The sequence below is a fragment of the Ipomoea triloba genome, chromosome 5 (assembly GCF_003576645.1).
Source record: "Ipomoea triloba cultivar NCNSP0323 chromosome 5, ASM357664v1".
NCBI classification, from domain to species: Eukaryota; Viridiplantae; Streptophyta; class Magnoliopsida; order Solanales; family Convolvulaceae; genus Ipomoea; species Ipomoea triloba.
In genome coordinates, this window is record NC_044920.1 from 2086218 (window position 1) to 2096427 (window position 10210).

The 10210-nt window shown below is 34.2% G+C and overlaps 2 protein-coding genes across 2 annotated transcripts; one reads left to right on the forward strand and one right to left on the reverse strand.

Moving 5' to 3' along the window:
* The first annotated feature begins 293 nt into the window (after window positions 1-293).
* On the forward strand, window positions 294-2592 carry LOC116019636 (zinc finger BED domain-containing protein RICESLEEPER 1-like). Its single transcript, XM_031259912.1, has 8 exons — window positions 294-348; window positions 740-930; window positions 1068-1313; window positions 1378-1608; window positions 1817-1826; window positions 1883-2068; window positions 2190-2254; window positions 2536-2592. Exons 1-8 carry the CDS (start codon window positions 294-296, stop codon window positions 2590-2592), a joined length of 1041 nt encoding a protein of 346 aa, XP_031115772.1.
* Window positions 2593-5241: 2649 nt separating this feature from the next.
* On the reverse strand, window positions 5242-7329 carry LOC116021135 (putative protein phosphatase 2C 53). Its single transcript, XM_031261746.1, has 4 exons — window positions 6825-7329; window positions 6105-6443; window positions 5825-6004; window positions 5242-5718 (listed from the first exon to the last, which is right to left on the reverse strand). Exons 1-4 carry the CDS (start codon window positions 7284-7286, stop codon window positions 5554-5556), a joined length of 1146 nt encoding a protein of 381 aa, XP_031117606.1. The 5' UTR covers window positions 7287-7329; the 3' UTR covers window positions 5242-5553.
* Between the last annotated feature and the right edge of the window lie 2881 nt (window positions 7330-10210).

The following is a 10210-nucleotide window of genomic DNA, read 5'->3' on the forward strand; positions in this document are numbered from 1 at the left end:
AAAAAAAAAAAAAAAAAAAAAAAAAAAAAAAAAAAAAAAGGAAAGAGGTTGAGTATAGATCAAAGGTGTGTGATCACTTTGAAAAGATTCTTGATAATGATGGAAAGTTGATTAAGGGGAGGCATCTATACTGTGCAAGGCTCTTTGCATGTGAGTCAAAAAAACACGGCACCTCCTCTTTAAGAAATCATATCATTGGTTGTCTTAAAAATCCTCGTCCTAAGGATATAAGGCAGTCAATGCTCGCCTTCAATGATGTATCATCCTCTGCACCATAGGGTTCTAAAGGGGTAATGGGTGAATTAAGGACTTGGATTTTTAATCAGGAAGCCATTAGGAGGGCTTTATGTGAGATGATTATAATAGACGTGATACCCTTTAGGTTTGTAGAGGGGCAAGGGTTTAGAAGGTTTATTTTAGTTGCATGTCCTAGGTTCCAAATCCCTTCTAGGTGGACAATTTCAAGAGATATTTTCCAAAGATACCTAGATGATATATTAGTCCTAAAACAAATTTTTAAGGGTAGCTCTCAAAGAGTGAGCTTAATCACTGATACATGGACCTCTATACAGAGAATAAATTACATGTGTATCACTGCACATTTCATTGATGATTAGTGGAAGCTTAACAAAACAACCATAGCCTTTGTCCATGTTCATCTCATAGGGGAGAGTATATAGCCAAGACATTGGAGAGTTGTCTAGTTGAGTGGGGTATTAAGAATGTTTTATTGTCACAGTTGACAATGCCTCTTCCAATGATACTGTCATGGGGTTTTTCAAAAGTAAGTTGGTGTCTTGGGGTAGCACTTTTGTTAGGTCTAAGTACATGCACATGAGGTGTATAGCCCATATTCTGAATCTTGTAGTGCAAGATGGGTTGAAGTTTGCTGACAGTTCTGTTAAGAGTGTAAGGGATGCAGTGAGATGGGTTAGAAACTCCCTGCAAGGCTAAAAAAATTTAGAGATCTTGCTGATCTTATTGGGGTGGAAGCCAAATCAGCTTTATAGCTGGATGTTCCTACCATATGGAATAGCATTTATATAATGTTCAACACTGTTATCCAGTACCAGACGGTGTTTGAAGCATATGAGGAGAATGATTCTTCCTTTTCTGTTGACCTGAGTGAATCTGTGTCAACTTTTCTGGATTGGTTTGATGTGAAAAGTTTAACTTTGCTCAAAAGTTTTTATGATATGACTATGAGAATTTCTGGTTATCTTTATGTGATATCTAGCACTATCTTCAATGAGATATCTTATCTTAGTTGCATGTTAGATGACATGATTGGGGCTGATTCTGGTAGTGAAATAGTAAATACAAATCTGTTAAATAAATTTAAATATGTTTTTATGTGTTTGGTTTAATTCTATACAGGCAATGGGGTCCCAAATGAAAATTAAGTTTGAAAAATATTGGGGGGACCCTGAAAAAATGAACTGTCTGATATTCTTTGTCATTGTATTGGACCCTAGAGATAAAGCTGAGTATATGCCTCACCAATTTACTCAACTTTATGGTGAAGTTAAAGGCAAAGAATGTTTTGCTAAGGTCCAATCTGCAATGGCTGAGCTGTTCAATGATTATGCAGCCACCTACTCTGTGAGTGTAAGTAGTGAACCATCTACTGCCCAACCTTCTCAACCAGTGAATGTGCAGGCTACTAGTCTACTACTCTTAGTAGGCCATAATCTAGTTTGAAAAGTGAACTGAAAAGGCAAAGAATTGAGAGTCGTGGAAGCCAAAAACATACTGAGCTGCAAATATATTTGAGTGAGAGTATTGTGGAAGATAAGGATGATTTTGATATCCTTAGATGGTGGAAGGTAAATAGTGAGAGATTGCCCATTCTCTAAAAAAATTGCAAGGGATATTCTGGCAGTACCATTATCAACTGTGGCTTCTGAATATGCTTTTTCTACAAGTGGTAGAGTGTTAGATCCATTTAGGAGTTCCTTAACTCCTAAAATTGTGAAAGCCTTAATTTGTACACAAGATTGGTTGAGATTACCAAATCAATCAATACAAATTGAGGAAAATATTGATGACTGTGAAAGGCTTGAAAAAGGTAAACCTTTCTTCTTCTTCTTTTTTTTTCTTTTTTTTTTTTAATGTCATTCTTTATTTCCTTGATTCCTTATTCACTTTTAACTTTTAAGTTTTAACCTTTGTATGTTTTTTATTTGCAGAGTTACCAAGTGGAGTTAGGAGTGCTGGTCCTGCTGAAACTAGTTCATCCCTTTCAACCATTGCAGTAACGTTCATTCATTTTGCTTTGCATTTTATATTAATATGTTATTCTTGTTTTCTGTTATCTTCTCAATTCTGATAATATGTTATGACATGAGTAATGGGCACATGACAAATGAAAATGGCTTCATTGGCTTGGCAACAATTAACTTGTTTTACTGCCTTGAATCATTGGCCTCTTCGAGCTTTCACTCTGCTGCAGGTATAATAATACTAATTCAGTATGCACTTATAACAAATCTGATATGGTATTATCATTCTCCCTTTCTCATTTACTTTTCTTAGGCAATGATCATGCTTTCACCTGGTCTGAATCAAATTTTGGGTTGGTATGTTGCTTGAGTTTTGGGTTTTGATCCAAAACTTAAGAAGCAATTTGCCCCCAATCTTAACTTGATCTGAAAACAAAGCAATGAGCGTATTTTTATTTATAAGTGAAGTGTTAAACTGTGACCTTTCACGTATATAACTGTGTTTTAAGTTTGCAGTGTGAGCAAGAAGATGAGGAATGTTGATTGCTGAGTTGCTGAGTATTGAGTAATGCTGATTGATGAATGAATGATTTTGTCAATTTGTAATCAGTTAGAGTCGTTAGACAGTGAAGTACAAATTGTAGTTTGGACTTTGGATTATTATTTTGTAAAATTGTAATTAATTTTTTTGTATTAAGTATTTAAGTTAACTTTTAAGTTGTAAGTTGTAACTTGTAAGCTGTAAACTGTAAAGTGTAAAGTATTAGTATGCCTAGTTACTTACTTACTTCTCTTGTTAGTTGTTATTTAGTTTTAAGTTGTTAGCTACTCAGCTTTAACTTTTAAGTTTCAATTTCTAAGTTTGAGTTATAATTTGAAGTTGTTTGTTTGAACTTAATTAGTTAATTTTGCACTTTTATTTATTTATTTATTTTTTGCAATCCGAATAAAATCGAAATTCGATCCAAACTGTCTGAAATCCGAAGTTAATATATCCGATGGGTTGAGTTGGTCAAAATGCACGAATATGGGTTAATTAAGGGTACCTGATATCTGATCGGGTGGATGGTTTACAAATCTGAACCGTCCAAACTCGTCCGATGCTCAGGCCTACTTAGAGGATCTCCATCAATGCATTTTTAAAGGTTTTTAATTATTTTTTTTTAACCCACTGCATAGAAAAACAAAACAAAAAATGTTGTTGCAAGTTTTGTTTGATTTTCATTTTTTTATTTTTTCCATACACCTCTATTCTACTACATGGCATCTAAAAAAAGTTGATGAGTTTGCTCTGAGTATTGCACTAGTCTACTTTGACTTACAATAAAACTTGTTGGTGTTGTTCAAATGTGCGATCTGGATAAAACTTGTTTTATGACCTTAACTAGAAAAAAATCATAATTTATAAATCATCCTATATTGTCCATAGTTGATTAATTCAAACCAAGAAAACTAATAGATAATATCAAACTTAAAACATTGTGGTTACCATGCACTCATCTACTTGACTTGCAATAAATGTGTCACTCTTTATATTCTTTTTTTTTGTTTGTTTTTTAAATTTATAAAAAGCGATATTACTACAAATCAAATACTTTGCAAATTAATATACTAGTGGCATTTGGTGGAGAACTTTTGTATCCTCAATAATTGAATTTGATACACATTATTATGTGTGATTGATTGTCTACTTTTGTTATCATACTATTGATTCAAATCATAAAACTTATTACCCTTATCATCATTTACTTTTGAACAATAATAAAATCAACAATGAAGAAGAAAGCAAATGTCGTTTTCATGCATTCAATACGGAACTTTAATATATATTCTTATATATTAATTTATTTTTATTTTAATTAATTAACTATTTATTTATCTTGATTCCAACTTCATACTTAATACCAAGTAAACATACTTTTTTTTTTCTACTTAAACTTATTACTACTATATAAGTATTTGATTCCAATTACAATTTCAAATCATGTTTGAACCAAAACACTCCCAATTTATTAGCTAGAAGTGTTATTATATTATAATCGTTTGGATTAAAAAAAAAAGTGTCAAATACTCAAATATGTCCATTACAAAATTATTATTGTGAGTCCGAGCGCTTCATATTCATCAAGTTACGAATAACATATTTTTGTAAGGGAACATGATTAAGTGATAACATGGTCTTCCTATAAAAAGTGATGATTGATCTCAATCGGCCACCATGGTTCATCAATAGTTGATAATTTTAGTAAAAAAAAATGATGGGGTCACTTTTATAATTATTACAAACTTTCAAGTTTGTAATATTTTTAAAATGAACCCACCTTTTTCATTTATTTTACAGCAATCTCAAATGTTGATCTACTCATGGATATTAGTCATTACGTTTTATATGGGGCAATGTTCTCACTTGAACCCTCCCATGTGTGTGTCTGTGTGGTATGCCCGCATGAGAACGAGACTTTTTGTGACAAGTGTCGACAAATGCAACTTCGTATTAATCATATTTCTGAAATTGACTCTCCCTTTCTTCGATAGATTTTTTTGCTACCTAGCAATACTCTTTGTTTGCTACATCTAGAAATACCCTTAAGGAGTGCTATCATTTAATTCTTTGCGTGCCTCCAACTCGTTGAACCCTTGTCCTATCGTTAGAGTAAGACTTGTAATTTTTGAACTATTGAACTAATCGCTAAACCTCGGAGGGCTAAGTGGGGATTAAATTTATTTAAAAGTGTACAACATTATTCCTTACAAGCCATGATGCCTTAGCCCATAGCACAATACTGGAGGACATAGTTGATATATGTCATATGAAGTACGGAAGAATTTCCTAATTTATACGATGTGCCCCCTATTGTTACTAGTTATTTTCAAGTCTCGTTTTAGAATCAACTTGTTAGCCTGATGTTAGGTAGAAAATGCCAAAAACAAAACAAAACAAAATTACAATCAACAATCTTCTCAGGGGCAGCTGGAACAACTCCTGAAGTCATTCTGGTCAAAATGAGACACTATACCATTCAACATTCAACATTCAACTACTAACTTTATTATTAATATATAGTCATCTCAGTCACATGCCAAACATTTGAAATGTATTCCCAGAAAATTGTTGCCAGTTTAGAACACCAATTTTCCTTGTATGATTAAACCCAAAATACATGTCCAACCGAAAGGCATTACTTTCAGGATGAGGTATGCAGCAATGCTATTGAGAGAACGAGAAATGTACAGGATGTTACTTTCAGGGAGTTATGTATATGATCAGAATGACGCGAAGCCAGTAAAACCTTCCTCGTTTCGCCCCAGGCTAATTGATGTAAGCATTAGATCATTGAACAAAATGACTTAGCTGGATCACCATCACACTTATATCATCAAAGGAGCCTCTTGTCAGTGCCAAGTTAACAAGCTCTTTGCAAGCAGAGAGTGGGTGTGGTTTGTCAACACCTATGCACAAAGGCCTGACTGTATCAACTGCCTCCTGATTACTAACCTGCAAATGAGATAAGAATTGGATATTTTAGATCACAATCTCTCAAGAACCGAAACTTTTTTATCTGCAATTAGAACTTAGAAGTGTTTTTGGCTTGTAAATTTACCTTGTCCCAGACTCCATCAGAAGCCAGGATTAAGAATTCGAAGTCGGGTTCAGTGAACACTGTCTTCGTTTCTGGTTCTGCAATTACCCATTTTTTCAATTGGGCGTCCCCTATTCCTCTTGACACAGCAAGAGATCCCTGAATTCTCCAAACACCGCGGCAGCAATCAACATAGCCACCCTGCAAGACCAAGCATTTTTCGAATTGAGTACACAGATTGATTGCTAAATCATTTTACCAATATTTACATCTGAGATTACAATAGATCCAAGCAACTCACCAGTGCCTCAATTCTTTCTTTCTCGCTTTCCCTCGAGGGGCGGTGATCGAGAGTGAGGACCTCTGCAATTCCTCCTCGGCTCATAACAGCGCGACAATCGCCAGCATTCGAGACAACAAGTTTGCCTTTGTGAATCAATGCTGTCACACAGCTTGCTCCACCCCTGACATTTTGCTTTAGAAACTCTTCATCAGTGGTGAGATAACCCTCCTTAACCGCAGCTTCAATATCTTCTTCACTTCTTACACCCACCTTGTTCATAATATTCCTACCCATATTTCTTGCTGCGAACTCTGCAGCTTTCACTCCTCCATGTCCATCAAATACGCCGAAGAAAGCCTGAAGAGTGAACAGCACAGATTTAATTAAAACCTTGATTTCATTCAAGGTGAACACGACACGATCCTTCAATCAAGGCGAGTAAAAGAACTAATACAATGATTTAACACTACTGTAAGCGGTTACAACTACTTAATTTTTCAGTCAGGCATATATACAAACACTTTCAATCTGTTTTCCCCTATGTCTAGGATTGCGATTGCAAGGAGTTCATATTACATGACTATAAGAATCTGTTTTAAAAACTTAATTACAAAACTCATATATCCATTGAAATGATCAATATGCCGATGATAAGAATCAAGTAAACAGGCTTTTTCGATCGAAGCTTATAAAAATGAAGACAATCTCAATGAAGCGAGAAAGGCTGGAGTGAATTACCTGTTTAGAGCCTTGCTGGTGATCAACGAAGGCCGAATACCTATCCTCCATAGCACCGCGTTTCCCTCTTTTACAATACACGGAGTAGCCTTCTCCTTCAACCTCTACCTCATCCAATCTATCGCCGTCCCTCGGAGTCTGCAGACTCGGCTCGAAACTCAACGCCGCCATCGGAATATTAATCCTCGCCGGCCTCTTCCTCTTCAGAACCGGCGTCGTCGTCGTAGTCGTCGACGAGGTTGAGCAAATCGGCTCTTCATTAATCCCGTTCAGGATGATATTACGCGTCTGTATGGGACGCCGGAGAGTCAACGGGCACAAGGTCGACGGCGGCGGCGTCACGGTGGACGGTGACAGGGAGGAGGAAGCATAAAGGCTCCGGCCGATCGGAGATGAAGCCGATGATTTGCTGAACACCGGCGACGGTGAGAACACCGGCGAATGAACTACTGCTATAGACATTTTTGCTCCGAGTTTGATCCGTTCAAATTCAGTAGCGTAGAATGAATCGGAGCAAGATCAGTAGCTTTATTTATACTTGAATGGGAAAGCTATAGGAACTTCACGCTCTCGTAAGCTTCGTGAAAACACGCGGGAATAATTTTCTTACTCATTTCTCTCATTTATCCTTTTCTTCCTAACATTTCTTGAAAATTACTCGTACTATTTAAAATATTTTACTATGTAATAAATACATTACTAGTACATTTTAAAAAAAAATACATTACTAGTACATTTTTTTATAGCGAAATTAATAGTCACTACTCAGATATACATACTAAAGAGTTGCACTATAAAAACTCTATAATTTGTACAAGAGTTAATTTCAGCAATGGTCCTCCGACTATGTTGATTTTTCAAAATTAGTCCCCGACTTTTAATTTGGACAATTTAGGTCCCTTGACTTTCAAATTCTTTCCAATGTTGGTCCTTTCGTCAAATTTTGGTTAAATTGAGGTTAAATGAAGGGGTAAAATTGTCCGTTCACCTGTTTAGTGTATTATTACTCGTATTTCTCCTGTCATATACGCTGTATATATGAATATAATCACAGTCGAAATCTCAATTGAAGCCATATAATCTCAATCGATGTCTCTTCAACTGATATTATATTCATATATATAGCGTATAGGACAGGAAAAATACGAGTATACAAGTGAACGGACAATTTTACCCCTTCATTTGACCTCAACTTAACCAAAATTTGACGAAATGACTAACATTGGAAAGAATTTGAAAGTCAAGGGACCTAAATTGTCCAAATTAAAAGTCGGGACTAATTTTTGAAAATCAACATAGTCGGAGGACCATTGCTGGAATTAACTCATTTGTACAACAATATTTAACGCATCTCTAATAAAGGAGAAAGAGGGAGAAAGGGAGAGAATAGGGTTGGAGGGGAGAAAGAGAAGGGAAGGGAGATAGTCTCTGGAGGGACTTTCTTCCTCGAAGACTATCTCCATGGTGCGTGGCACGTAACGCTCACGCGCCACAATTCACTCGCAGAAGTGGAGGACAACCTGTTTTTTTTCTTCCTAATTGGTTGCTCTTTGTTAAATTATTATTATTTTTAAATTTTATTTTCTTTTATTTTTATGTTTTAATTTTAATTTATTTTTAAAATTTAAAATTGTATTAATTGTTGTTATATTTAGTATTTAACATTTTGTATGTTACAAAATATTAATTTATTTTGTACATGTTTTCAAATACAATTTTTAATTTATGAATTATATTTTGATTAGTTAATGAAATTATATTTTATAATTCAAAGAATTTTTTATTTCGTTATTTAATTTTATTTTTATTTAAAATCAAAATTATAATATATTATAAAGTTAAAATTATTAAGTATAGAAAAGTAAATAAAATAATATATAATGTGTAAGTGTGAGAAAGAGTATGACCACAAAGTGGGGAGATAATTATAAATGCGTTTGCAAGGCACTTGCACATAAAATTAAATATCGAATGCTTCCTTATGTTGAAAAAGTAGTTATGAACAGATACTACATTGTAACAAGTCCGTAGTACTCAAAAAATATATCGAGTTTTTATTATTATCTGAACTCCACCGAAATACTAGGTGACATGTATTATTTTGAATTGCGATCCACCGAAATACTAGGTGACATGTATTATTTTGAATTGCGAAACAACTTTATGTTACATAAACTTAAAGGCAAAAACTTGTGTGAGACCGTCTCACCGTGAGACGAGTCGGGTCGGGTCGGGTCAAGAAGTAAATGTAATACTTATATGCACAAATGTCATACTTATATGCTCAAATGTAATACTAATCAGGAATAAAACTTTTGTTACTTATAAGGGTAAATGTAATACTTTTAAGGGAAAATACAATACTTTTACATTTCGATTAAAAAGTATTAAATTTTCCTCAAAAGTATTATATTTGCCCTTATAAGTAAGGGGCACTTGTCAACATTACTTATTATGAAAAATGTATTATTTTTTCTCTTATAAGTAACAAAAATTGTATTTTTGATTAGTATTATATTTGAGCATATAAGTATGACATTTGCACATATAAGTATGACATTTGCATGTTGCTTCGACCCGACCCGACCCGTCTCACGGTCACAAGTGTGACCCAAACTTAAATGCTAATTCATCACAATAGGTGACGCATTGAAGATTGCACACGATGGCGTTGACTTTGGATAAGATCAAACAATGTCCGTCTAATTTTATGTGTTCGATTTAATTAATAGGACTTGATTAAATTTAAATTTAATTTAATTTTTCATAATGTTAAATATATTATTAGTATATAAGATTTGTATATTTAGAAACTATACTAAAAGTATTATTAAACACACAAAAATCAAATTAAAATTATTTAAAAAATAAACAAAGAGGAATAGTTTGTTTGACAAATGAATAGCAAATATAACAAGTAAAATGTGACAGATGGATTAATAATTTGTGAAATAATTGTTGTCATTCTTTATTTGAGTCATTAACTATGGATAACTTAGATCAGTTTATCTCATTGTGTCACTTTCTAGTTAGGCCTTCCCCAATTGTAACTTTTGGCAAGTTTTTGGAATAGTAAAACTCAATGGATTGGTTTTTAACAAACGGAAAGGGGGGTGTTTTTGAAAGTTATTTCTCTTGCAAATGGTTTTTTGGCAGGCTAAGGTGGGCCCCACGGGGGAAAAAGTCATTGCGCCTCACATGCGTGAGGCGTAGTGACCGCACTAGCCTGGGCGCGTAATTTTTTATTTTATTTTTTTCAATTTTGTTGGTTTGTTTTTTCCTTTTATTTTTTTTTCCTCCACCCCCATTTTATCTTTCCTAATCACACTTACAAAAAACATCTCAAAAACCACGCTAAAATTCAACTATTAAGAAAGGCCTTAGGG